Source organism: Euprymna scolopes, chromosome 7 (genome assembly GCF_053919585.1).
Source record: "Euprymna scolopes isolate OS-2025 chromosome 7, ASM5391958v1, whole genome shotgun sequence".
In the NCBI taxonomy this organism is placed as follows: domain Eukaryota; kingdom Metazoa; phylum Mollusca; class Cephalopoda; order Sepiida; family Sepiolidae; genus Euprymna; species Euprymna scolopes.
In genome coordinates this window covers 33,332,882-33,359,808 of record NC_136488.1, presented here as the reverse complement: position 1 = coordinate 33,359,808, position 26,927 = coordinate 33,332,882, and the positions used below count along the sequence as shown (strand labels likewise).

The 26,927-nt window shown below is 33.9% G+C and overlaps 1 protein-coding gene across 2 annotated transcripts in view; it reads left to right on the top strand.

The window, feature by feature from the left end:
- Nucleotides 1-25,693, top strand: part of LOC145279668 (uncharacterized) — a 102,707-nt gene extending 77,014 nt beyond the window's left edge. For both annotated transcript variants that reach the window (XM_080130929.1, XM_080130928.1), the window contains 2 exons: nucleotides 12,946-13,313; nucleotides 24,833-25,693. In XM_080130929.1, coding sequence (XP_079987055.1) covers nucleotides 12,946-13,313; nucleotides 24,833-25,065 — 601 coding nt within the window. In that variant the 3' untranslated portion in view covers nucleotides 25,066-25,693. The remainder of the gene's footprint in view (nucleotides 1-12,945; nucleotides 13,314-24,832) is intronic.
- The last annotated feature ends 1,234 nt before the right edge of the window (nucleotides 25,694-26,927 follow it).

The window sequence follows — 26,927 nt, the reverse complement described above, 5'->3', positions numbered from 1 at the left end:
ATGCAAACAATGTTTTTTGTTTGTTTTTTTTTAATCTATAATTCTGTCCCTTACAACAACACAATATGTTTTGTTCAGTTTCAGATGATTATTTTAAGCATATTTGTTCCCACTTCAAAACAAGGGGGGGTTTTGTAAGCAAAAAAAAATATATATATAAATATCGTTTATGAAAAATAAGTACACTGTTATAAAGTTCATTCTTCTCCTAATAATCGCTGAAAATTTCGTATTGATCGGATAATTACCTGATTTTTGGTAGATTTTTAAAAAGACGGTCCGTCAAAAAGTACTGACCTGCCCCCCCAGTTTTGGCGGTGCCTATTTTACTGTAACATGAAAATACTATGAATCCTTTTTTTATAACCTGCATTAGCACATTGTTTGCCTTTGTCTCCCTACCCCATATCAGAGAGATCAACATTTTCTGTTTTTGTTTGAACCTCATATCACGTAGAAGTCATCTTTTAGCTTTTTTTGATGTTGATCTCCTGTAGCATAGATCAATATTTTTGTGACCCTGTTTGCTATAGGTTAATATTTCATGTATTCGTTCATTTATTTTTTGACCTAGTGCCGTATATAGGTCACTATGCGTCCTATCAGCTAAAAGTTTCCATCTGTTGGTTGATCTGTGACGCTTGAGTCTGGAATCGCATTTTCATCAATAACTGTGCAGATTGGATGCATCTTGAGAATATCCGTTTTTTATTTTTATTTTTGGTGTCACGGAGAAGTCACTGTTTTTTTTTTTTTTTTTTTTTTTTTACCTTGTATCACAGAAAGGTCACTGTTTGCGTTATTGTTTCTGACCTTGGCAACAAGATGGATAGATTTTTTTTTTTATTCCTGTGCAGCATGTAGGTCAATTTTATATTTATTTATTGACCTACTGAAGTATTATATAGGTCAATGTGCTTTTCATCTTTCAGTTTTTATGTATTCTTGTTAATTTTGGTTGCTTTCTCTTTAGTTTAGTTTGGAAATAGTAAATATTTATCTGGAAGTGTTTTCCTATTATAACTAATTTTCTATTAATTTAATTATCAACTTAGGGACTGTTTCTTTTTTTCTGTTTTCTTTTTTTTCTTTTCTGTTTTCTTTTTTCTGTTTTCTTTTTTTCTGTTTTTTTTTTCTGTTTTGTTTTCTTTTTTCTGTTTTCTGTTTTTTTTTTCTGTTTTCTTTTTTCTGTTTTCTTTTTTCTGTTTTCTTTTTTTCTGTTTTCTTTTTTTCTGTTTTCTTTTTTTCTGTTTTCTTTTTTTCTGTTTTCTTTATTTCTGTCTTTTCTGTATTTCTGTCTTTTCTGTATTTCTGTCTTTTCTGTATTTCTGTCTTTTCTGTATTTCTGTCTTTTCTGTATTTCTGTCTTTTTTCTTTTTTTCTTTCTTTATATATATATATATATATATATATATATATATATATAAAAACTATTTTATTTTTTTTCAGATATCTTTCAAATATTCAAAAGTGGAATCTTTAATCAATTCTACTTTTTATCCAATGTCCCTCATCTTTTCATCACCAGACAGATTTGTTTCAGATGTTGGAGTAAATGGGTGGATAGGGGGCATAATTCTGCTCCTTTTCCTTCTCATCCTCTATTTTGGTCTTTGAATTGGTTTGGCATGAAAGGGAAATTGATACAAAACTTCCAGGAGATTGGTAACTAAAACAGAATTTGCTACTGATGAAAATAAAAAGGTGATAGGAAATAAGAAAAAATAATAAAGCATGGATTCGTCTATAAATTTTTATAAAAGGCTATGTCCGTCATTCTGTCACATTAGCATTTTTGTCGATCTGTTATGCTCAAATTAAAAATAGCATTTTAGTTGGTCATGCTTCAGTTTAGTATTTTCATTGGTCTGTCATGCTTAAATTTAAAATAGTATTTTCATCGGTCTGTCATGCTTAAGTTTTCAACCGCATTTTCACTGGTCTGTCATATTTAAATTTGAAATGACATTTTCATCGCTAAACAAAAATTGTATTCGAGTGTTTTAAGAATGCATCTGTTTTTTCATTACTGTGAGGATAGAATGTGAAAAAACTGTTTTCTGCTATTTGTACACATTTCTTTCGTTATTGTTGTATTTATAATTTCCTGATTTGAAAACATATCTTTATTTGAGCCAATCTGTCATCAGCCCCTCCCCCCACTTATTAGATTTAACGCTGCATCCAATTTTTCTCCCAAGATTTAAGACGAGCATTTTTAAAATTAGTTTTTGTAAACAATGATTTTGAACTTATTGATATAATAGAAAGCTCAATATATTGTATAGAGCAATTAGAATGCAAGAAAGTTTATGATGAAAATTGTGTTGAATTAATTGCAATATTCATTAATCCATCTCGTTAAAACAAGGAATTAAAATCAAGAATAAAAATTCATAATCCATAACTCATGGATATTCGAAGACACTCTTTCCTCAAAGAATAAAAATTAGTAAAAAAAAAATTATTACTTGTTACCATGAATTTAGAAATATATAATTATTATTTATTTAATTTTTTTTTAATTAAAAGGTTTTTCAATGGGATTTAAGAGAATTAAAGCGTCAAAGTCAAGGATCAAACAATAAATTTATACTTTGTAAAGTCCAGAAGAAGAATCTGTAATCCAAAATATGAATGGATTAGAGTGAAATTGAAAAAGTCGGTTAATAATAAATTGTGTGATCCAAAAAGTTAAGAAATTGTGTAATCCAGAAAATATCTAATATTCAAAAAGATTGTAAGGAATCAATTTATGAATAAATTTCTTGCAATTAGAAACCATTTCCTGGCAATCCAAAAAATCAAAAGAGCACTGCAACAGAAAAAAATGAAATGATTTAAAATCTGAAATCTATTTTACATGTGTCAATGTTTATAGAATTCGATATGTTAGAACATTCAAATAATTTTCAATAATAGTTCAATTTTTCATAGAATGTGAAACACCAATGAATTAATATTCCTTGGAATCTAAGGGCATTAGGGCAATTATCTGTTGGGTTCATAAAATAACTGAAATATATTAGAATGTAAGGAAACAAATTACCTTTCTTTTAACCATTTTTCTTGATTCTTAAAGCAAAAATAAAATTAAACAGCAGCAAACAAAAAACAAAACACAGGATTCCAGACATAGCGTCATATCTTGATTTTAATCTATGTAAAAACTGTTCTGTCTATGGAATTATCCATCTTGGATGGATGTTTTTCTTGTTCAATTAACTATGTAACAAAATTGTTTATCTGAAAGCTATGAGAGATAGAGCAATGTTGAGTTTTCTTATTAACTAGCATGGCTACCCGGTGTTGCTCGGGTGGAGAGAGGTAGTATACTAAGGCTACTGAGCAACCAAAACCTAAAAAAATGTCTAAAAAAAAAAAAAACAGCAAGTATCCGTGTGATTGCAAAAAAAAAAACAAAAAAAAACTCTGGTGCTGCATGTGAGATGATGGCACAAAAACCTGTAATGTGAAAGAGAAAAAGGAGGTGAAAAAAGCAAACACTTTAACTGTCTTTATATGTATGTTGAGATCAGTAGGTGTATACCTTTGCAAAAATGTCGACGCTAAAAACTGATCCCTCTTTGTAGAAAATGACCCAGTTGATTATCAAAAAATTAATCTTTTTGGCCAATTTTTGGATATTTGTCGTCCGACAGATCGATCTTTCTAAAGATACTAATTTTGCACAGTCCGACATGTCTCTCGGAAGTTTTTGTGAGGCTATATACACACACACAAACACATATTTTTCCTTTTATATAATAGATCTAAGCAATAGTAGTATGAATAAGTATTTTGTGAAAGGTACTGAAGCAAAATATATTTACTGCAAAGAGCATGATAGAAAGCAGAAATATAAAATAAAATATTGATTTCTCATATGCAAAAAAAAAAAAAGGCAACCTTTGCTTTGTATTTTTATTTCCACTAGCAGGTTGCCTAGCATTGCACCGTTGTAAAATACACTTAAATGTGATATTTTCATTAATGTAAATTTCATATTATTATATTATATTGAACCCAATAATGGTTTAAAAAGTTAAAAAAAAAAAAAAAAATGCAATGGTTTAAAAAGTTTAAAACGAACAAAAAAAATATAGTAATGGTTTAAAAAGTTAAAAAAAAAAAAATATATAACAATGGTTTAAAAAGTTTACAAAAAAATATAGTAATGGTTTAAAAAGTAAAAACAAAAATATATATAACAATGGTTTAAAAAGTTAAAAAAAAAAAATATAGCAATGGTTTAAAAAGTAAAAAAAAAAAATAGCAATGGTTTAAAAAGTAAAAAAATAAAATAGCAATGGTTTAAAAAGTAAAAAAAAAAATAGCAATGGTTTAAAAAGTAAAAAAAAAAAATAGCAATGGTTTAAAAAGTAAAAAAAAAAAAATAGCAATGGTTTAAAAAGTAAAAAAAAAATAGCAATGGTTTAAAAAGTAAAAAAAAAATAGCAATGGTTTAAAAAGTAAAAAAAAAAATAGTAATGGTTTAAAAAGTAAAAAAAAAAATAGCAATGGTTTAAAAAGTAAAAAAAAAAAAATAGCAATGGTTTAAAAAGTAAAAAAAAAATATAGCAATGGTTTAAAAAGTAAAAAATTAAAAAAATAGCAATGGTTTAAAAAATTAAAAAATAGCAATGATTTAAAAATTAAAAAAAAAAAAATGACTCATGCGCCACCATTGAGAATTGAAGCCAAAACATTTAACTTACAATTTACTTTTTCCTTTGACATTAATGCCTGAGCTATGAAGACATATTTGCTACAAGTCTAAAAATTAAAACATGAACTAGTAGCTATTACGTTACACATGCATATTTGTAATTCCGTCGTTCAACTATTACCTGGCAAATTCCAATTTTTTTTTTATTTTCACTTTTGCACAGATTTTCCCTGGTTAAAATCCAAATATTAAGTTTTGCATGGATTTAAATACCTTATATATTAAGTTTCATATCTGTGGACTAAAAACTGACAAGAGTTAGGTAAGCAAAAGTTTTTAAACAAATATATATATATATATACACACACACACACACACATATATATATATATATAAATAAATAAAGAGGTTTGTGTTTACTATAACCTTTTTATGTAAATATTATGCAAGTATAAATCATGTAGAATAGCTGCGTGAATATAATTACACGATAGTTAACTAAAGATGATCATCTATAAATATAAAAGCGAAAATGTATGTTCGCTTTTCCTCGATGTCCACGAAAGGCTTCTTTAAAAGAAGCGCTTGCTCGCTTCACAACTTTTTAAAACTTTTTATATCATCTATAAATTGTAATATCTACGAATTATCCACGGAGCTCGCCTCCCTATTTAATTTTATTGACTTTCAAACCTTAATTATTCCACATTTCCCGCATCGGCACGCGTTACATTCGGTTTTCGGTATAAAAAAAAGCGAAACTCGACTCTAATCACAGGCCGAAAGCCAGTTTGTTCAATGTCGACTTCGTCATATCGAGACGAGGGAGCAGGTTTTTAAAAACAAACAAACCCATTTATTCAAAACTGTCCCACACAAAATAACTGCTGAAAACCTATCGCCGTCACGTCAATCAAAAACGCGCACCTGTTTTTTTAAAACACTTTACTATTTTCCTGCGCGTCCTCAACACTTCGGCTTTTTTTCACATACCCCGAAAAACACCCGGGCAACGCCGGGTACCCCTTGCTAGTCCCACAAGAAAACCGAAAAAACTAATAGGGAATTAATTAAAATAAACTAGCAGGACCCGTGGAAATTCCACGGTAGTTAAAATCTTTTAAAACACATCAGTAAGAAATTCCTTATTGTTATATTACAAAAATGAGCGTATGGAAACAAGTAGAACAAATGAGCGTATGGAAACAAGTAGAACAAAGAACTTTAGTTTAAACTTTTATTGAAGGTCAATGCGATCGTAACTGATGCTGTTGATATTGTCAAGAAGTGCTGGTGATGATTGAGGCGGTGACAGGGACGTCGATCAGCTGCTTGGAGTGAGAATAGTAGTCAGTCAGCAGGTTCTTGGGAGTCAGATTGTGAATTTAAAAAAAACTGTGACATTGTTGACATCGATTTTGTGCAAGTTCTGATGACCCCAAGTTGTTTAATATTTCAGGACATTTTGGATTGCACGTGTGAGTAATGAATAGGTCACAAAAAACTGCCATTGCATCTTGATGAAGTTGTTGTAGATTCCTAGCACTTCCTGTAAATGTAGATGGTAGAATAACTGGTACACCAGAATAACCATCTTCATTCCTTGATAAATGATCCATTAAGCCAGACTATTGAGCAGCTCTTGGTTGACTTTGATAGCTTTTAATGAAGTTAAATAAGCAACCGTCAACTTTTACATATGCAATAGACTTTTCTATTTATTTTTAATTTTATTCAATGAAGATTTGGAAATTCACAAATATTTTTTAAGTGGAATTATTGATATAGATTTCAATTAATGCATCACAACTTCCTGATAATATAAATAGAACACTTTGAATTTTCTGTACAAAAGTTTTTTCCATAAAAACATTGTAATCTGTTATAATATTCAGATTCTTGTGTGCATAGAAAATGAAGTGTTTCTGTAAAACTTACGAAGTAAAGTTAAATTTTGATTTTTTGATAATCAAAATTATGTGAGGTAGGTTGTACCTATCAAATTTATGTCAATGTTATATAATTAAGTAAAGTTAAACAAACTGTACACTACTTTTTCATCAAATTCTGAATTTTAAATATAAGGAAAGCAATTAAAAAATTTTTTTTTCCAAAATCATATTTACATCCAAGTTAATTTTTAGATTCCATAGCTGTTCCTGATTGTTTTCATAACACTTCACGGTAAACAATATTCTTAGTATATGTTACACCACACTTTCTGACCTGATTATCATCTCTATGCAGTTGCATTACCTTAAATTTCACACTGTACTTAGATCGAGCTCTTGAACATGCCACATACAGCTGACCATGAGAAAATACAGGTTGTTGAAGATATATACCAACCTTATCAAAAGTTTGGCCTTGTGCTTTATTGATGGTCAGTGAATATGCTAATCGTATTGGAAACTGTATCCGATGAAATGCAATCGGAACATTTGTATCACTTGGCTTTAACTAAATTCTTGGAATGATAACTGTGGAACCTCTATTAGATCCATTAATTAAAATAGCAATGATGCTGTTTTGATGATATTCTTTTATTTTCATCCTAGTTCCATTACAAAGTCCTTGATTTATGGATAAATTTCGCAGTCGCATTACTATTGCCCCTATTTTCACATTAAGTCAGTGAGGTGACATTCCAGATGGAGTTAATGAATTTATGAACTCGATAGGATAATTTTGAAGTTCAGCATCATCATCGGAGATGTAATCTGTACTTAAATATGTATTTATGCCTCCGGGAAGATTATTTAGAATTTCTACATTTACTGTTAAACATTCTGTATTTTTTGGAGTCATGATGATTCTATTTTCCATTTCTTGAGGGCTGCAATCAAATATTTCTGAGATTAGAGAACCATTACATACCGAATCATCAGGAACACCTATGGCATCTACAGGAACGTCATTAAGACTGCTCGTTAGTGTACCATTACCAAGATGAAGGAGCCATCTAGAAAACTCCTGTTCATTTATGTTAGTTCTGACGTTTTGTGTTAGTTGTAATTGACTGAAATGATGCCACAATGGGCATCTTTTAAGACAGGTGTCTATAATAGATGTAGGTGATCCATGTGGCACTACTGGCAAAATTTGCCTGAAGTCACCTCCAAGTATGATAAATTTTCCACCAAATATTTTATCGTTACCCATTATATCTTGTAAACATCTATCTATAGCAAGCAGTGCATGATTAGGTATCATAGAGGCTTCGTCTATGATGAATACCTTTACCTTTCTCAAAAAAGAAGCATGCTCTGATACAGGAGAAACGTTACAGACACTGGTTTCTGTCAGAGGTACAGGTAGCTTGAATATACTGTGGAGTGTTTTCCCTGAAGTTAGTAGCATTGCAGCAATGCTGTAGTGGCGGTTATAGTACTACTGGAGGTGAAGTAATCATATAACATGTTGAATAAAAAGGTTTTTCCTGATCCGGATGGGGCATCTAAATAGAAGCAATTGCTGTGTGGGGCTACTTTTTCAGTTGCCATGACAGCCTTGATTATAGTATTAAAGACCTCTAATTGTTCATTGTTTAACAATTCAACATTAGGCCCGTTTGTATTTCAAGTCATATTATCTATTGGAAGATCACCTGTTGGTTCAGGTAAACCCATTGCTTGGCAAGAAGAACCATGCTCATTAAATATTGCTTTTATCAAATGAATAACTGGGGGATATGAATATACACTGGCCCCCGCCCTTTGCGGCCCTTCCGACAGATACTGCAAGCAAAGACCATATGTGGGGGTAACCCCACATATCTACCTTGGTCAATGTAGGGGCAACCCTTCATACCAACAGTTCCTATCAAACTCCCATTTCCCACCCATCGGGAGCTGGTCCCCCATTTCCCTCCCCCTTCCTTCTCTCTCCACATTAAAAAATGGCCTTGTGCCTAATTTGCTCAGTGAGGAAGAAAATAAATACAAACTGGGGGATATGTATAATATATCCACCAGTCCACTACACTTTACCGTAAAATTCGGCTAAAACAATTGTTGACGAATTACCTCCTTTGAATCGATATTGTCTGCTTTGACAATTGAAGCGAAAACCTTATTAGGTATTAAATGCTAAAACATTTTAATACAGCTGGCTAATTGGCTATAAAGTAAGTTATTCCGAACTTTGATCTAACATTTTAATTAAAAAAAAAAAAAGCTTAACATTTTCTTGTATCTTTTTTTTTATATAAAGAAAAATGTAAGCATCATGCTGAAATAATAAAAATGCCATTCTTAATAAGGGGAGAGGGTTTGATTATTCTAAACCTTCACCTAAATAACCATTTAATGAAAAAAATATTTAAAATGTTCTTGTATCTTTTTTATAATTTTTGTTAAATAAGAAAAATCAATAAACTTTGATAACACTATTGTAAGAATCATGCTGAAAGCCATTCTTAATATGGGGAGGGGGGTTAACTATTCTGAAACTTTACCTAACAATGTAAAAAAAATAAGGGAAAAATATATGTATGAACAATAAATATTTCTTCAGTTAAATAAATTGATAAAGCTGTTGTAGATTCCTAGGACTTCCTGTATAAATTATACTTCCTGTATAAATTATACTGTAAATCTTTAAATAAGGAATAAATATTTATTTAAACCATAATTATTGAAACAGTATTTTACTGCATAAAAAAAACGGTTATGGGGAGAAGGATGAACTATTTTGAACCTTCACCTAAATAGCGATTTAATGAAAAAAAAATGTAATGGTCTTGTATCTTTTTTTTTTATAATTTGTTTTAAAATAAAAAATAAAAAGCTTTGATACCGCTATTGTAAGAATCATGCCGAAAGCCATTCTTAATATGGGGAGGGGGGTTAACTATTCTGAAACTTCACCTAACAATGTAATAAAAATAATGGAAAAAATATATGTATGAACAATAAATATTTCTTCAGTTAAATAAATTGATAAAGCTGTTGTAGATTCCTAGGACTTCCTGTATAAATTATACTGTAAATCTTTAAATAAGGAATAAATATTTATTCAAACCATAATTATTGAAACAGTATTTTACTGCATAAAAAAAACGGTTATGGGGAGAAGGATGAACTATTTTGAACCTTCACCTAAATAGCGATTTAATGAAAAAAAAATGTAATGGTCTTGTATCTTTTTTTTTTTTATAATTTGTTTTAAAATAAAAAATAAAAAGCTTTGATACCGCTATTGTAAGAATCATGCCGAAAGCCATTCTTAATATGGGGAGGGGGGTTAACTATTCTGAAACTTCACCTAACAATGTAATAAAAATAATGGAAAAATATATGTATGAACAATAAATATTTCTTCAGTTAAATAAAATATACTGAAAATCTTTAAATAGGAAATAAATAAGTGTTTTATTTCATATTAAAAAAAAATTGTGTCCCTGTCGGTGGGCATTAGAAGATGATGAATGCCTGTAAAAGAAGCAAAATAAAACAGACAAAACATAAATAATAACTATGTAAACAACGTGAAGATGTATAAATGTTACAAAATTACTCGATTCGGCATTAAATAACACGAAAAAGGATTGATATGCCGTAAAACAAAAACAAAACAGAACAAGACGTAAAACTCTGTGTTACTGTTACTCAGTGTATTTGCGAATGGTGACTTTGGTTATTTATTTAATAAAGTCATTCTTGACTTTTGTAACATTTATTTCGAAACCTATTTTTTGTTATGTAAGGCTTACTCAAAAGTAAATTAAAAAAAAGTGGCACAGTAAAAATGTTTTTTACTGTGCCACAAAAAAAAAACGAACTCGTAACGTTAAATGTAAAAAATATATTTATTACTGAATAAAATAAAATAAGCGTTCCGTATTCACTACAATAATAAGCAGAAGACATCGTTAAAAATGTAAGTAAAATACTATTTAAACTGTGGAACGATACCTTCTATACATAATTATCTTTAAAATAATCCAGAACCATAAAAAGACAGTTCATATATATTTTTTTGTTGTTGTTCGGGAAGTTTTGGAAAATAAAAGGGGTTAATGATTTTTTAACTAATAAAGAGTGAACAATAAAGGGAGATAATTCACATTAATTAATGTTTGCGATGATGATGACGCGTTTCATTAATTAATGTTTGCGATGATGATGACGTGACACCGTACGGACAAGCAAATTAATATATAGATGTTTAAAAGAATATGCAAATTAGCTAAATCTTTGCAGATGAATGCAATTCCACGACCCATATGTAACAAAATTGTATTTTCCTTTTAAATAAATACAAAAAAAGTGTTTTTAATATGAATATCAATACACGCACAAAAAATAACAAATGTATAGGCGTATGGATTTTTTTTTTTTTTTTTTGCATTTGTTGAAATATTTCTTTGTCAAGAACTTTGCAGCTAATTCTACCCTTTGCGACCAAGACCGCCAACCCCCAATATTTCCTCCTGTATCAGAAAACACGCTATGTGATATACGTATATCTGTACGTGATGTTGCGAAGCTAATCAAAAACCTTGATTCGAGTAAAGCAACTGGCCCTGATGGTATTCCAATTATAGTACTCAAAAAACTTCAACCTGAATTAGCGCCCATACTTACAAAACTGTTTAAACGTTGTCTTAAGGAGAATAGTTTCCCATCTCCCTGGAAAATTTTATCAGTATGCCCTGTATTTAAGAATTCAGGTGATCGCTCATCCCCCTCTCAGTACAGGCCATTAAGTCTCCTGTGCGTCATGAGTAAGTTGCTAGAATCTGTGTTAAATACAGAAGTAATCAACCATCTCAACAAAAATAACCTTCTTAGTGACACTCAATATGGTTTCCGTTCTGCTAGATCTACAGCAGATGTCCTTACAGTTATATCGCATAGGATTAGCAAATCTCTCGACGGTGGCAATCTTTCTAGGGCAATTGCTCTTGACATATCTAAAGCCTTTGATAGGGTATGGCATAAAGGTTTACTTCATAAGATCGCTAGCTATGGTATAGCTGGAAAAGTCTTCTCAATTATTAAATCATTTCTTTCTGATAGGTTCATAAGAGTAGTAGTTGAGGGGCAAAAATCAGAAGCTCACAGTATTAATGCCGGTGTTCCTCAGGGATCCATCCTGGGCCCAACTCTTTTCCTGATCTACATTAATGATCTTCCAAATCATATCCTTACATCATTTGTAGACATTTATGCTGACGACACTACCATTTATGGTACCACATCTAAGACAGTAAACGACCTCGTTCTCTCCAATTCTCTCTCCTCTGATCTTGAGCACATAGTACAATGGGGAAAGGAGTGGCTGGTTACTTTTAATGCATCTAAAACCAAGCTTCTCTCTTTACATCATCAACATTCTAATCCACATTTGTCATCAATTGAAATGAATGGCTCTCGTCTTCAGGAGGCCTCAAGTTTCGACAAGCTTCTGGGCTTGACCATTACTCCTGATCTTAAATGGAACACGTATATCAAATCTGTTGCCAAGGCCGCTGGAAAAATGGTGGGATCTTTCTATCGATCCGGTAGATATCTCACTGCTGATGCTATTCTCTATCTATATAAGAGCCAGGTACGTCCAAGGATGGAATACTGTTGCCACATCTGGGCAGGAGCTGCTAGAAAGGACTTGTCCTGCCTTGATAGAGTTCAAAATAGACTTCGTAGCCTCGTAGGAGATGTCCTTTTCTCCTCCTTGCAACCTCTATCTCACAGAAGAGATGTTGCGAGTTTGTCTCTGATGTATCGTTATTTTCATGGAAAGTGTTCAACTGAGCTTCAATCTATGGTCCCCCCTCGCCAAACTTTCACAAGAAACACTCGTCTAGCTGTAAACACTATCAATAATTTCCCCCACTCTTTATCTGTGCCTAAACCTAAACGTAGATTCCATGAACAAAGCTTCTTTCTTAGAACTGCACGCCTGTGGAATTGTCTTCCGTTTTCCTGCTTTCCGGCTGACTACAATATGGTTGTGTTCAAGTCTAAAGTAAATAAGTTCTTGATGAGCCGTTCCATATAAGTTATCAAATTTACCAAATTTTCATTACTAATGATTACTATATTGACCAATTACTACTGTACACTCTTTAACCCTTATCTTTGAGTGGCCTCTGGGCCTTGATAATGTACTGATGCCTTTGTAAAAAAAAAAAAAAAAAAAAAAAAAAATCACGTTTCAGAATACAAAAAATCACTTTAATTGAATGGAATGTTGCCTCTATTTCATTTTTCCATGAACTTTTGATTGATTCTTGGTTGTAATTATTTTTCTACCCATTTTCTATTTTACAGAGAAATGAAAATTGAGGAGGAGGGAGGAGAAGACGGGAGACAAGTGGTAGTGGAGCTGCCGGAAGAGTCTTCACCGTCACAGTCATCTTCATCTAAAGAGATAAAACCGGAAGTTGACAGGAAACGGTCTTTCTCTGACCGGCAGAGAATCCTTGAAGAGAAAAAAATCCAACAGCAAAGAGAAGAGGCAGAACGGTCACGGATAGAAGATGAAAAGCGGATGAAACGGGATGCGAAACGTCGAGAACGGAAGGAACTAGAACGGAGAGAAGCATTGCGTCTACAGAAATTAGAAGAGCAACAACAGGCCAAAGCCAATTTTGACAGCTACTATGGGCCAAACTTTTCCGTACATCCAGCATTATCAAGTAAGAGAGATTAGTGTTTATAACAAAATCATATTTTTTTTCACTCTTTCTCCTACCCTTTTGCTCTCTTTCTCCTACCCTTTTGCTCTCTTTCTCCTACCCTTTTGCTCTCTTTCTCCTACCCTTTTGCTCTCTTTCTCCTACCCTTTTGCTCTCTTTCTCCTACCCTTTTGCTCTCTTTCTCCTACCCTTTTGCTCTCTTTCTCCTACCCTTTTGCTCTCTTTCTCCTACCCTTTTGCTCTCTTTCTCCTACCCTTTTGCTCTCTTTCTCCTACCCTTTTGCTCTCTTTCTCCTACCCTTTTGCTCTCTTTCTCCTACCCTTTTGCTCTCTTTCTCCTACCCTTTTGCTCTCTTTCTCCTACCCTTTTGCTCTCTTTCTCCTACCCTTTTGCTCTCTTTCTCCTACCCTTTTGCTCTCTTTCTCCTACCCTTTTGCTCTCTTTCTCCTACCCTTTTGCTCTCTTTCTCCTACCCTTTTGCTCTCTTTCTCCTACCCTTTTGCTCTCTTTCTCCTACCCTTTTGCTCTCTTTCTCCTACCCTTTTGCTCTCTTTCTCCTACCCTTTTGCTCTCTTTCTCCTACCCTTTTGCTCTCTTTCTCCTACCCTTTTGCTCTCTTTCTCCTACCCTTTTGCTCTCTCTCTCCTACCCTTTTGCTCTCTCTCTCCTACCCTTTTGCTCTCTCTCTCCTACCCTTTTGCTCTCTCTCTCCTACCCTTTTGCTCTCTCTCTCTCCTACCCTTTTGCTCTCTCTCTCTCCTACCCTTTTGCTCTCTCTCTCTCCTACCCTTTTGCTCTCTCTCTCTCCTACCCTTTTGCTCTCTCTCTCTCCTACCCTTTTGCTCTCTCTCTCTCCTACCCTTTTGCTCTCTCTCTCTCTCCTACCCTTTTGCTCTCTCTCTCTCTCCTACCCTTTTGCTCTCTCTCTCTCCTACCCTTTTGCTCTCTCTCTCTCCTACCCTTTTGCTCTCTCTCTCTCCTACCCTTTTGCTCTCTCTCTCTCCTGCCCTTTTGCTCTCTCTCTCTCCTGCCCTTTTGCTCTCTCTCTCTCCTGCCCTTTTGCTCTCTCTCTCTCCTACCCTTTTGCTCTCTCTCTCTCCTACCCTTTTGCTCTCTCTCTCTCCTACCCTTTTGCTCTCTCTCTCTCCTACCCTTTTGCTCTCTCTCTCTCCTACCCTTTTGCTCTCTCTCTCTCCTACCCTTTTGCTCTCTCTCTCTCCTACCCTTTTGCTCTCTCTCTCTCCTACCCTTTTGCTCTCTCTCTCTCCTACCCTTTTGCTCTCTCTCTCTCTCCTACCCTTTTGCTCTCTCTCTCTCTCCTACCCTTTTGCTCTCTCTCTCTCTCCTACCCTTTTGCTCTCTCTCTCTCTCCTACCCTTTTGCTCTCTCTCTCTCTCCTACCCTTTTGCTCTCTCTCTCTCTCCTACCCTTTTGCTCTCTCTCTCTCTCCTACCCTTTTGCTCTCTCTCTCTCTCCTACCCTTTTGCTCTCTCTCTCTCTCCTACCCTTTTGCTCTCTCTCTCTCTCCTACCCTTTTGCTCTCTCTCTCTCTCCTACCCTTTTGCTCTCTCTCTCTCTCCTACCCTTTTGCTCTCTCTCTCTCTCCTACCCTTTTGCTCTCTCTCTCTCTCCTACCCTTTTGCTCTCTCTCTCTCTCCTACCCTTTTGCTCTCTCTCTCTCTCCTACCCTTTTGCTCTCTCTCTCTCTCCTACCCTTTTGCTCTCTCTCTCTCTCCTACCCTTTTGCTCTCTCTCTCTCTCCTACCCTTTTGCTCTCTCTCTCTCTCCTACCCTTTTGCTCTCTCTCTCTCTCCTACCCTTTTGCTCTCTCTCTCTCTCCTACCCTTTTGCTCTCTCTCTCTCTCCTACCCTTTTGCTCTCTCTCTCTCTCCTACCCTTTTGCTCTCTCTCTCTCTCCTACCCTTTTGCTCTCTCTCTCTCTCCTACCCTTTTGCTCTCTCTCTCTCTCCTACCCTTTTGCTCTCTCTCTCTCTCCTACCCTTTTGCTCTCTCTCTCTCTCCTACCCTTTTGCTCTCTCTCTCTCTCCTACCCTTTTGCTCTCTCTCTCTCTCCTACCCTTTTGCTCTCTCTCTCTCTCCTACCCTTTTGCTCTCTCTCTCTCTCCTACCCTTTTGCTCTCTCTCTCTCTCCTACCCTTTTGCTCTCTCTCTCTCTCCTACCCTTTTGCTCTCTCTCTCTCTCCTACCCTTTTGCTCTCTCTCTCTCTCCTACCCTTTTGCTCTCTCTCTCTCTCCTACCCTTTTGCTCTCTCTCTCTCTCCTACCCTTTTGCTCTCTCTCTCTCTCCTACCCTTTTGCTCTCTCTCTCTCTCCTACCCTTTTGCTCTCTCTCTCTCTCCTACCCTTTTGCTCTCTCCTACCCTTTTGCTCTCTCCTACCCTTTTGCTCTCTCTCTCCCCTTTTGCTCTCTCTCTCCCCTTTTGCTCTCTCTCTCCCCTTTTGCTCTCTCTCTCCCCTTTTGCTCTCTCTCTCTCTCTCTCTCCCCTTTTGCTCTCTCTCTCTCTCTCTCTCCCCTTTTGCTCTCTCTCTCTCTCTCTCTCCCCTTTTGCTCTCTCTCTCTCTCTCCCCTTTTGCTCTCTCTCTCTCTCTCTCTCTCCCCTTTTGCTCTCTCTCTCTCTCTCTCCCCTTTTGCTCTCTCTCTCTCTCTCTCCTCTTTTGCTCTCTCTCTCTCTCTCTGTCTCCTCTTTTGCTCTCTCTCTCTCTGTCTCCTCTTTTGCTCTCTCTCTCTCTGTCTCCTCTTTTGCTTGATCTCTCTCTCTCTCTCTCCTCTTTTGCTTGATCTCTCTCTCTCTCTCTCTCTCTCCTCTTTTGCTTGATCTCTCTCTCTCTCTCTCTCTCTCCTCTTTTGCTTGATCTCTCTCTCTCTCCTCTTTTGCTTGATCTCTCTCTCTCTCCTCTTTTGCGCTCTCTCTCTCTCTCTCCTCTTTTGCTCTCTCTCTCTCTCTCTCTCTCCTCTTTTGCTCTCTCTCTCTCTCTCTCTCTCCTCTTTTGCTCTCTCTCTCTCTCTCTCTCTCCTCTTTTGCTCTCTCTCTCTCTCACTTTTGTTCTTTCCTTTTTTTCCTTCACTCTCTTGGTCTCTTTCTCGCTTGTTTTCCCCCACTCTTCTCTTATTCATATTTGTTTCTTCTCTTTGGACTTCTAAATCCTGATATTAATAAAAAAAAAAAAGGAAAAAAAACAAAACTTTTTAAATTTTCTGAAACTTGTAAAACCTTTTAATGTCCTCTGTGTCGAGTTGACTGTAAACTGCACAAACATTTGGAAGGGGATTAGGATGAGAGGGAGGTTGTTGTGGGTTAAGACTTAAGAATCCTCCATCAAGTTGAGAACAGTTTCATCTTTCTATAAAAGCTCTGTACCACTTCACCCCCTCCCATGCATACATTTGAAAAAAAATATTTTCCTAGGAATCTCTAAGCTTCTTAAAAGCTGACTTTCTTTTTACATAGCCTTCATTTTCTCCCCACTCCTACCATTCCAAGAAATTGAAGAATTTACTTTTGTTTAGAATAGAATTGAATTGGTGGTGGTGGTTTGGGTTAGTAAAATGCAGAGAGTTGTTACCTGAGTTTTTGTGGAATTCTTTTGAAAAGACAAAAGTCACAAACGTTTTTGTATCATTGATTGCCAATTTGAAGAACTGTTTGTTGAAGAATGAATATTGGTGGTGGTGGATAATGGTCATTGATAAGGTTATCTGAACCCGTCATGTTCACAGATTAAATACCCAAAACTCTTACCACTACCCACCTAATTGGCTTGTCAATAGGGTTGCAAATTTGCTGATTGCAACCCTCTAAATGAAAGTGCTGCGGTTACCAATTTTTTCAAATGCTTTTGAGTTTTTTAACACACTATTTAAATTGATGAAATAACAATTTAAAAAAAATAGTCAACTTGTAATGCTAATCTATATATATATATATATATATATATAAAAGGCAAAATGTGTGTGATCATTTTATGTATGTCTCACAAAGGCTTTTTTCGCCGTGATTCTCGGGGGGGGGGAGGTTACTATCGCTTAGAAGTGTTTATATACCCCTAGATATAATATCTAGGATTTGGGAACGCGTGTCGGGTCTAGATTTATTTACATCGACTTTTATAAAAATCGCACTATTTCGCTATGTCGCCTGTTTGTCCTGCATTTTAGTATAAATAAAGTGAAACTAAATTCAAACGGTGTATTCTTGGCTTTCGCGCTGGAACGTCCAGAAAGTAATCAGCTTTTGATCAATGCGGTGGAAACGTTATATCAGACAATTACTTTCATATGGACACCCTTATTTTTTATGGGAACCAACATGTTGGGAAACTTAACCAAACAAACTTTACTGCGGGATTGATATTTGACCTAATTCACTTTTTAGTTAATTCATAACATTTTTTTTTTTCGCTTTCACCACAAGTATTCGAATTCGAACCTCCCCTCCCTCAAACCTTTTTTGGGTTTTTCAAACACCCGGGCCGTTCGTGTTTTTTTTTTTTTTTTTTTTTTTTTTTAACATTGTTTTTATAATATTTGGTAAATTTTTAGATTAGGTCCACCTCCACAATTTTCTTATAAATGACGACTCTTATAGGATTTCGACTGTGCTGAATACAGAAATCGCATTGAAATTTTGCAGAAATAAGTAGTCTACGCGCGTAACAAAGATGGCCGCCAAAGAATACAATGCATAAAACAACTTTTTATATCTCAATAACTACTTTCTGCAAAATTTCAATGCGATTTCCGTATTCAGCATAGTTGAAAACCTTTAAAAGTCGTCATTTAAAAGAAAATTGTGGAGGTGGACCTAATCTAAAAATATACCTAATATTTAAACAGGGTTATTACTTCGCTTTGTAATCATTTTACCCCCCACGCCTCTAAAAACCTGGGCAACGTCGGGTACCCCCGTTAGTTATATTAAAAAAAAAAAGATAGTTTTATAATAATTTTGTTTAATTCGTAATTTAATGACTAAATGATACTGCAATAATTAAATTTAACTTCAAGTCCTATTTAAAAACAAATGAAAGTAAAGATTCCAGGCAATGCCAAGGAGGTACAGCAAGTTCAATAATTGAAAAAAAATAAAAATATTTCTTTGAATTTCTTGTATGTTTTAAAGTTGTTTTTTAATTTCATGTTTCAATTAGATTTTTTATAATTTTTTATTTAATTTTCTAAACTGAATGCATCTTTATTAGTTACTAGACTACTTGTGACCCGTTGGGTCAGTATTTTATATTAGCCATGGAGTTAATGTACGAGTATGATACTTGTGATGTAAAGAGAATAGTTTTTTGTGACATAACAGAAACATTTCTATGAAAGTATATTAAAATGAAAAAATAATATAGATTTCTATGAGTCGTTCTGTTTATAATTGTTTATTTTTGAAAAAAAAAAAAAACTTACAGCCATTGAATTATAAGTGGGTTGCCATACTTATAAGTAAATGTGCACTGAACAGATACCATAATACTTAAAATTAAATTCAAATTTTGATATATCTTTTAATTTAAACACCAAAAAACAAAACAATTGGGACGCTGAAAAACGCATACAGTAAAACAATGTTTTATTGTCACGTTGATTATTTATTTGTAACACAAATTTTCAGGATTATTTATTTATGTTGGTAGTGTAGAAGAAAATGTATGAATGTTTTTTAAGAAAGATGTATTAAAAAATGGAGAATAAATTAAAAAAAAAAAAAAAAAAAAGGAAGGTGGTGGGTAAATCACTGTAAAATGCTCTTATGATTGTCAACGGGTTAAAGTAGATTTATTTGTAAGAAAATGGCGACAGTATAGTTGTAATACAGAATGGTTGAAAAACCTCCCCACCCTTCTCATGTTAAATAATAAATTCTAAATAACATTAATATTTCAGTGCACAAGTCAAATTCTGCAAAAGTAGCGATTTGTGTTTATTTGTTTATGCTATTATGGGTTTATGGTTTATGTACACATGCGCAACTGGAAGTCGTAAACCGGATGTGGGTTACAACACCCGTTACAAGCTCATTTGAGTTTTATAATTATATAAGATTATTAATGACTATAATCTGGTTCTACAAATGTCTTTTCCTCATCCTGTTTTTTTTCCCCTCATTATTTTCGAAGTATAGATTTAAATAGATAATAATGACGTACAAAGGCAGATAAACAAAAAAGAAGTGAAAGAAACTAAAGGCATTGCGATTATCTGTATATAACATTGGCACTATTTGTGTGGTATTATTAGACTAGTGTTGCGGAGTAATGTACAATATTTATCATAATCATATGTTCATCTGTTTTATATGCTGGCATGTGTTGGACTGCTTAAAAAAATTTACTTCCAAACTTATCTTTTTTCTTTGGAAGTCATTTCCTTAATTGAGCTAAGAAGTTTTATAGGCCTGATGCCCTTCCAGTGAGATGAGTAGTTAGTGTTTTTATTGAGATACCATCTTTAAGTGATTGCCAACCAATGCTAAAAAACCACTTTACCTGCTCATTTAACTTAGATTATTATCATTGCCTTATGTAATTAAACAAGTGTTACTGAGGTAAAGTTAGTTTTTCAATGGATAAGAAAGTAAATGACCCCAAATGGTTTCAAAATATTTGAAAACGTTTTCATTTCTTAAATTGTCATATCTTCTTTTCACTTTGTTATCTTGGAGATATGTTAAATCGTGAAGGTGGTTGTGAGTTTATTTCTAACATTAGAGTAAGATTAGTACGGAGTTCTATGAACTGTTCTTCTCCTTCTCACATTGTACTCTATCCCTCTACCAACGTTAGATGCATAATACAACTTTGTTAGGTGTGTAACGCCATGTAAAGACGTGCTGAGCACCATCCAGTTCTCATTCGCTCATCTTCAAGGTAATGTCAGAGCAATGATCAAATATGCAATGTCAATCAAATCAGACTTAGCAAATCGACTTGTTGGTGAGGCTGAATATAGTAACACTTGATAAACTCCTGATGAGCTTCATTGAGAAAAGCACTTCTTATTTAAGAAAATATAGGCATCTTGAGGTGGAAAGGCGGAACTAAATTAGACGATACAAGAAAATTTGGATGCAAATCATCAACAAGAATCTTAGTCGATGAAATTGCTCTTCAAAATTACCTTTGTGACTTAGATTGCAAGGTGTCAGAAAACCTCAGATCACTGACCAAGCAAAATAAGATGAAATTATTGATAATGATTTCATAATCACCACTACTACTATCATAATCTTCAGTTCAATGTCAGTTTTACATACTTGCGTGTGTTACATGACTTTTAGAAATTGACTTCCAGATAAACCTATCTCTGGCCAGGTCTGTGTTTATCCATCCCCCTCTGGCATATATTTTTATCACTTTCTTTTATTGTCCCTTGTGAACTTAATCTGCTACCTCAAGTGTTTTGCATCTGCTGACCCAAAAACTCCCATCCAATCTTTCAATGTGATCATACTATCAAAGTCTCCTGTTCTGTAAGTATCTCCATGTACTTATTGTTCAGATTTAATTTTCCTCAAAGGTCATCAGATCTGAGCTTGTCTTTAACAGATTACACATCCTTTGTATCATTCTCATATTCTTTTGCTCTATGCAACGCATGTTCTCATTCCACATGATGTTTCGCTTTCATAGATTATAAAAAACAACACTTGTTTGTTTGAAAATACTGGCTTTCTGACTTAAAATGCACCAAACATTGTTTTTTTTCCTTTCCCAAATCTAATCATGTTCTACAAAGTAAAAAAAACAAAATCGACAGTTTTTCTCTACAAAACAACCAAACCAAACCCCATGAATAAATATTTGAGAATATAAAGAACTTCGAACATAAAATCTTTTTCCAAAATGACTGAATTCAACATTAAATAACCCGAAAAAGGTTGATATGCCGTAAAGCAAAACAACCATAAAAAAAAAGAAAACAAATAATAAAAGTAGATTTATTGATATTTTATTTGTTCATATAGTTTAACCTTTTTTGGACCGACTATAGCATTTGCTTTACGGTTTCGTTCATTTTAAAAATATTCACCATAGCTTAATGACTTTATATATAAAATTTGAACTTCATACGATATCAATTTTTTTATTTTATTGTGTGTTCCATTTAAGGAACATTGGGAGGTTACAGGTGAACGACATTGAAATTCTGACAATTTATTCCTTTGTAAAATAAGTGATCTCTTATAAAGCTATAAAATAAAATTCCATGTATAATATACATGATCTAAAATATAAGAAAAGAAGTGTTTATTTTATGTTTTCATTGTTTCTTATGATATTTTTCAAAACACAATTTTCCCCTCTCCGCATGTAACCGAATATTACACTTTCTGCACATATTTTTAGTATTTTTGCTGCACACTTTGCATCTCCCTTGTGTTGTGGACCCTAATGTATGATCCATTCCATCAAATCTTACATTGGCGGGCAATGTTCCAGCTGACATAGATATTCTTCCACGTTGTGGTCCTGCCTTTAGCAAACACAGTGTGATTTGACTGCGAAATTTCAAATGAGATAGTATTTTTTGATCGGTTTTGCTGTGAAGCCTCCATGCTGCTATCACTGACAAATTTATTACATTGATGAAGAGTGGCCAGTACCACTTTTTACCTCGTATACTAGGTCGATAAGATTCAGCTAGTCTATCCATTAGGTCGACACCACCCATTCCTTTATTGTAAGAGTGTACGAGATGCAGCTGCGGAACCTGCTTTTCTCCCCCTTTGACACGACGTCTTACCTTATGAACAGGCTTATGGTTTTCCCAATTGCTTGCGATTGTTACAATTGAGTTGTCATGCCATTTTGCAACATAAACTTTTCCATCAGAACAATAATCAAAAGCTCCCCTTTCCTTTTTCTTGAGAATTTTTCTTCAGATGAGCTTTTTCGTTGCATTAGATGTTCTTGTTTCTCTTACTGTTCCAGTTGCTCTAACACTTTTATCACCTAGTTCAGACAGTAGGTTGTAGCTTGTATAAAAGTTATCAAAAGACAATTCGTGACAAGTAATATCCGTATTCGATATTATAACATCTACCATGCCGTTGATTACCCTAGTACCAAGGGGCAAGTTTTCAGGTTTATCCTCCTTTCCCTGGTAGACTTTCATATAATAAGGAAAGCCATCATTGCCGCAAATACACCAGATTTTATATCCGAAACGTATTGGCTTCTCTCTAATGAACATTTTAGCACTGTGACGTCCATAATATGGAACCATTGACTCATTTATACTGAGCAGTTTGTGAAAAACACCAAATTGCACAAGATTTTCATTCATCATATCATATAATGGTGAAATTTTACTCGTTTTATTACCTGCAGTAAGCTTCAGATTATCAGCAAAGTGTGAGTACTTTTATTATTTCAAGATACCTGTTTCTACTCATAGTTTTAGCAACAATTTCTACACGAAAATCAGGCTGGGTTGACCAATACAGCTTTTCTTGTGGTACAAGATGATATCCTGATAACAAGATGATCCCTAAAAATTGTTCCATTTCATGTTCTAATATTATGAATTTTTCAACGTTTTTATCCCTATTAGCATACAGGTTAGTTTGAAAAACTATATGTTGCAACATTTCGGTAGAAAATATTAGCTTCCAAATTTCATAAGGTGTCATTCCTTCAAGTTTTTCAAGCTTCTGATCTATAACGGCATTTCCAACTTGCATTGGCTTGCTAAATATAGCACTCTTCCAAACAATGTTACTATTCTGTTTCCTTTTTTTTTTGAAGTGGCAGGATTTCGTGATCAGACTCGCTTTCCGTATTTTCTTCTATTTCAATTTCTCCAGCCGGCTCATACTCAACTTCCGCGTCTTTGGGACTTTCCTCGATATCACTTTCTTGATCTGCTGCATCTCCTGCAGTAGGAGGTAGCACAACAACGGCTGTAGGATCTGATGATTGCTCAATTACCTCACGAGCTTCAGCAAGTGTAGAAACTCTTGTCGTATTTCTTCCATAAAATTTATGAGGATCCATCTATGAAAAAAAGGATGAATATTGTCTGAAATATAAAATTTATATCTATAATTTTAAAAATATTTAGTGCATACCTTATAAAACGTACAGTATTAGGTAATACAAGATATATGTTGCTACCTTTGGAGCAGTAACCTCCCAATGTTTTATAAATGGAACATTTTTTTTATTTTTCTCATATCAAATTTTTTGTTAGGTGTATTATATTTTTAACAGCATACATACAAACCTTGATTGCTGCTGAAGGATATCCTCTTGATCAAAAACTTCTCTCAGGTTGCTTTATGGTTATTTCAGACCTTCCAATTCTCATCCAGAAAAACAGTGATTATAGCTCTATTTTAAATTCCATTTATTTTAACTATAAGAATAATTTATAAAAGTTTTCATAAATCTGGAGTAAAATGAAGCTACTTTAATAGAAATAACTTATAAAAATTGAATTTAAAGCAAAATTACAATTTCTATAGTATGTTGAAAACTATGTTCCATTTAAGGAACATTGGTACAAAAAAGGTTAAGAAATCCTTTTTGGGCAAAATACTAGAAATAGAAAGATATACTTTCATTGGCATCAACGTGTTACTTCGGAGGTGGAATCCATTCTGTAGTTTCTGAATCTTTAACGAACAGGGATGATTGATTTGTTTATATAATGCTTATCTATATATATAAAAGCGAAAATGTGTGTATGTTATGCATGTACGCTTTTTGTGTATGTACAAGAAAGGCTTTTTTCGGAGAAGCGGTCGGCCGGCTCACAACTTTTAAAAACTTTTTATATCACATATAAATCATATCTACGAGTTAACAACGGAGGTCGCCTGTCTATTTAATTTGCTTGACTTTGAAAAGATAAATATTCAACATTTTTCGCTCACCGCATGTGAATTAGGCTTTTTCGTATAATAAAAGCGACACTAATTCTGGCGGTATTTTTCCGGTCACGATCGCTGGAAATGTCCGAAAACAATCAACTTTGATCAATGTGGAAATTTTCCTTATATCAAACAATTGCTATTAAATTTTAACAATCCCCTTGTTATGGGGATTTGCCCCCCCCCCCAACATATTGGTAAAATAAAAATAAAAAAAGCGTTCCCCCAGTAAATAAAATACTACCACGCAGTCAAAGTTGACCTCATTAAGTCATTAAAACGTGCACCTGCCAATTCTAAATAATTAAATAAATTCAAATGTGTTTCCGTTAGTATTTTGTGGTGGCCCAGTGGTTAATGTCGCACGTTTTTTTTTTTTCACACTTTAATTTCCAACTTTGCCTCAAGCGTTCGGGTTCGATCCTCATACTTACCTACCAAAACTTTTTTTTATTCCCCCCCCCCCCCCCAACACAAACACCCAGGTGTTTTGATTTACCCAAAACCACACACACCTCCAAACACCCGGGCAACGCTGGGCACCCCCTGCTAGTTATTATCTAAAGTGAAATTGTCTTCTTTCTGATAAAGGTCGGTTTTGTTTTTGTTTCTGTTTTCAGATCGAGTTCCCAGTAAGCCACCGCCCCCTGTAATAAGGCAAGAATATGATGCTTTCTCTGACGGCATGACTCCAGAACGCATTATTGGGGCCACAGACGAACTGGGTGAACTCTCGTTTCTCGTCAAATGGAAAGGCACTGATGAAGCTGATTTTGTTCCTGCAAAGAAAGCCAAACTCCACTGTCCAGAATTGGTCATCAGGTTTTTTGAGGGAATTATTGCCTGGAAATAGATGGGGATCTTCTCTCTTTTCCCCTTTCCTTTGATGTTCTTTCTCCAGCCACCACTCAACTTTTTTTTTTTTCTGCTGGAAACAATGTTCACAAGAAAAACCCAAGACACATCTGAAGGACTACAACTGCAGCAACCTCATCATCAACATCCCTAAAAAACGAAAAGGGAAAGAAATTTAAAATAGGTGTTTTATTTTTTTGGGGAAAAATTATCCCCCCAAACAGTAAAATACAGAAACTTTTAAATCATAACTGAATTCTTATGTATACACACACACACACACAAACATTTAGATGTAATTATTTTTACACTTATCGTTTTGAGGCCTTTTTGTGTATATCTTCCAACATTTTACTAAAAAGAATTGTTAGTTTTAAACCTTTATTAGTAATTTTGCCCGCCCCCCTCACTTAAGGATAAGGCAGGATAGATTTATTCTTTTGTCTAATAAAAACTCGAATGGGTCTCTCCTTAGTTCAGCCTTTGCTAACTTATTTTTACTTTTATTTTAAAATTATTTTCTCTTTGTTACAAAATCTTTTCCTCATTACTAAGAGATTTATCAGCAATTTTTTTTCATAAATAACATTTCATTTTTGCCATTCCTTCAAAAAAAAAAAAACAAACTATTTTAAGAATTAAAAAAAAAAAAAAAAAAACTATTAAATTTTTCATATAAATATACACTCAATGACAAAATCTTCATATATGCACAATGTTGGATATCTTGACTTGTTTCTTAGAATTTAATACTTATACGATATGAGACGTTTTTTTTATGTGTTAAGTCTAAAGATAAGAATATAAAACTATTTTGAAACGGATGAGTAAGTTTCTTAAATCTGAGAAGAAAAATAAAAAGTAAGGACAAAATTATTGGTACAGTATAAAAATTTTGAAAAGTAAACAATATTACTAGTAATAGCAAGTTATTTCTAAGGTTTTTGATGAGATTTGAACAAGTGTTTTGTGAGATTTTCTTCAATTGTTACACATTCCAATTCCTGTAGGTTTTTTTGGTGACTGACAATTTATTAGAACTTTCAACTGTTGTCATAGATTTGTGACGAGATTCAAGTCCAAACTTATGAAGTTGTACACTGATGCAGATGCCTGCTTCAGATCATTATCTTATTCGAAAGTAAATCATCGAACTAGATCAAGATTTTGCGCTGATAGATGTAAATTTTTCGTCCATAATTTCAATATAGTCTACAGATTTTATTTTTCCTCTTATTGCAATTGTTCAGTTGCCCCCTTAGCTGAAACAACTCTAAAAGCAGAAAAAGTTAGAAAGACAGTCACCAACCCCCTCTCATTTTCTGTTGCTCGCTTTTGCCTGTCAACAAGAATTCTAGCTTGTAATGTTAGAAGAATGGTTTTGGTAAGTTATCCATTTTTTCAGTGTAATTGATTACTGTTAATATGAAAATATGTTTATACTGTGTTCTTTCGAAGGAAATTCTCACTTTTGTTTTGGCAAATCTGTACATTATTTCTAACAAACACAATTTTTCTTTCTTCATTCCATTGTTTTCAAAAGAAATTTTCTTTCTACAAAATCGTTTTAGTAAGATTAAACAGATGAAAAAATGTGGCAAAGTTTGTGAGGTTGCCATAACCCATTTTTATTCAATGTTTTGTGCATTGTATCCAAACCTTTGACAATATCTTTTCAAAACAACCCCTGGGTTTATATATATATAACCCAGTGACATGTTTTTTGTGCAGTTTTTGGTCACAATTTGGGTTTCTTTCTATATTCCGGCAAATTCGATGTTGTGCCAAACTGTTTAAACTTCATTATAACAAACTCTACTGTAGATCTGAGAACAGTTGACCAATTTAAAATGGTGCTGT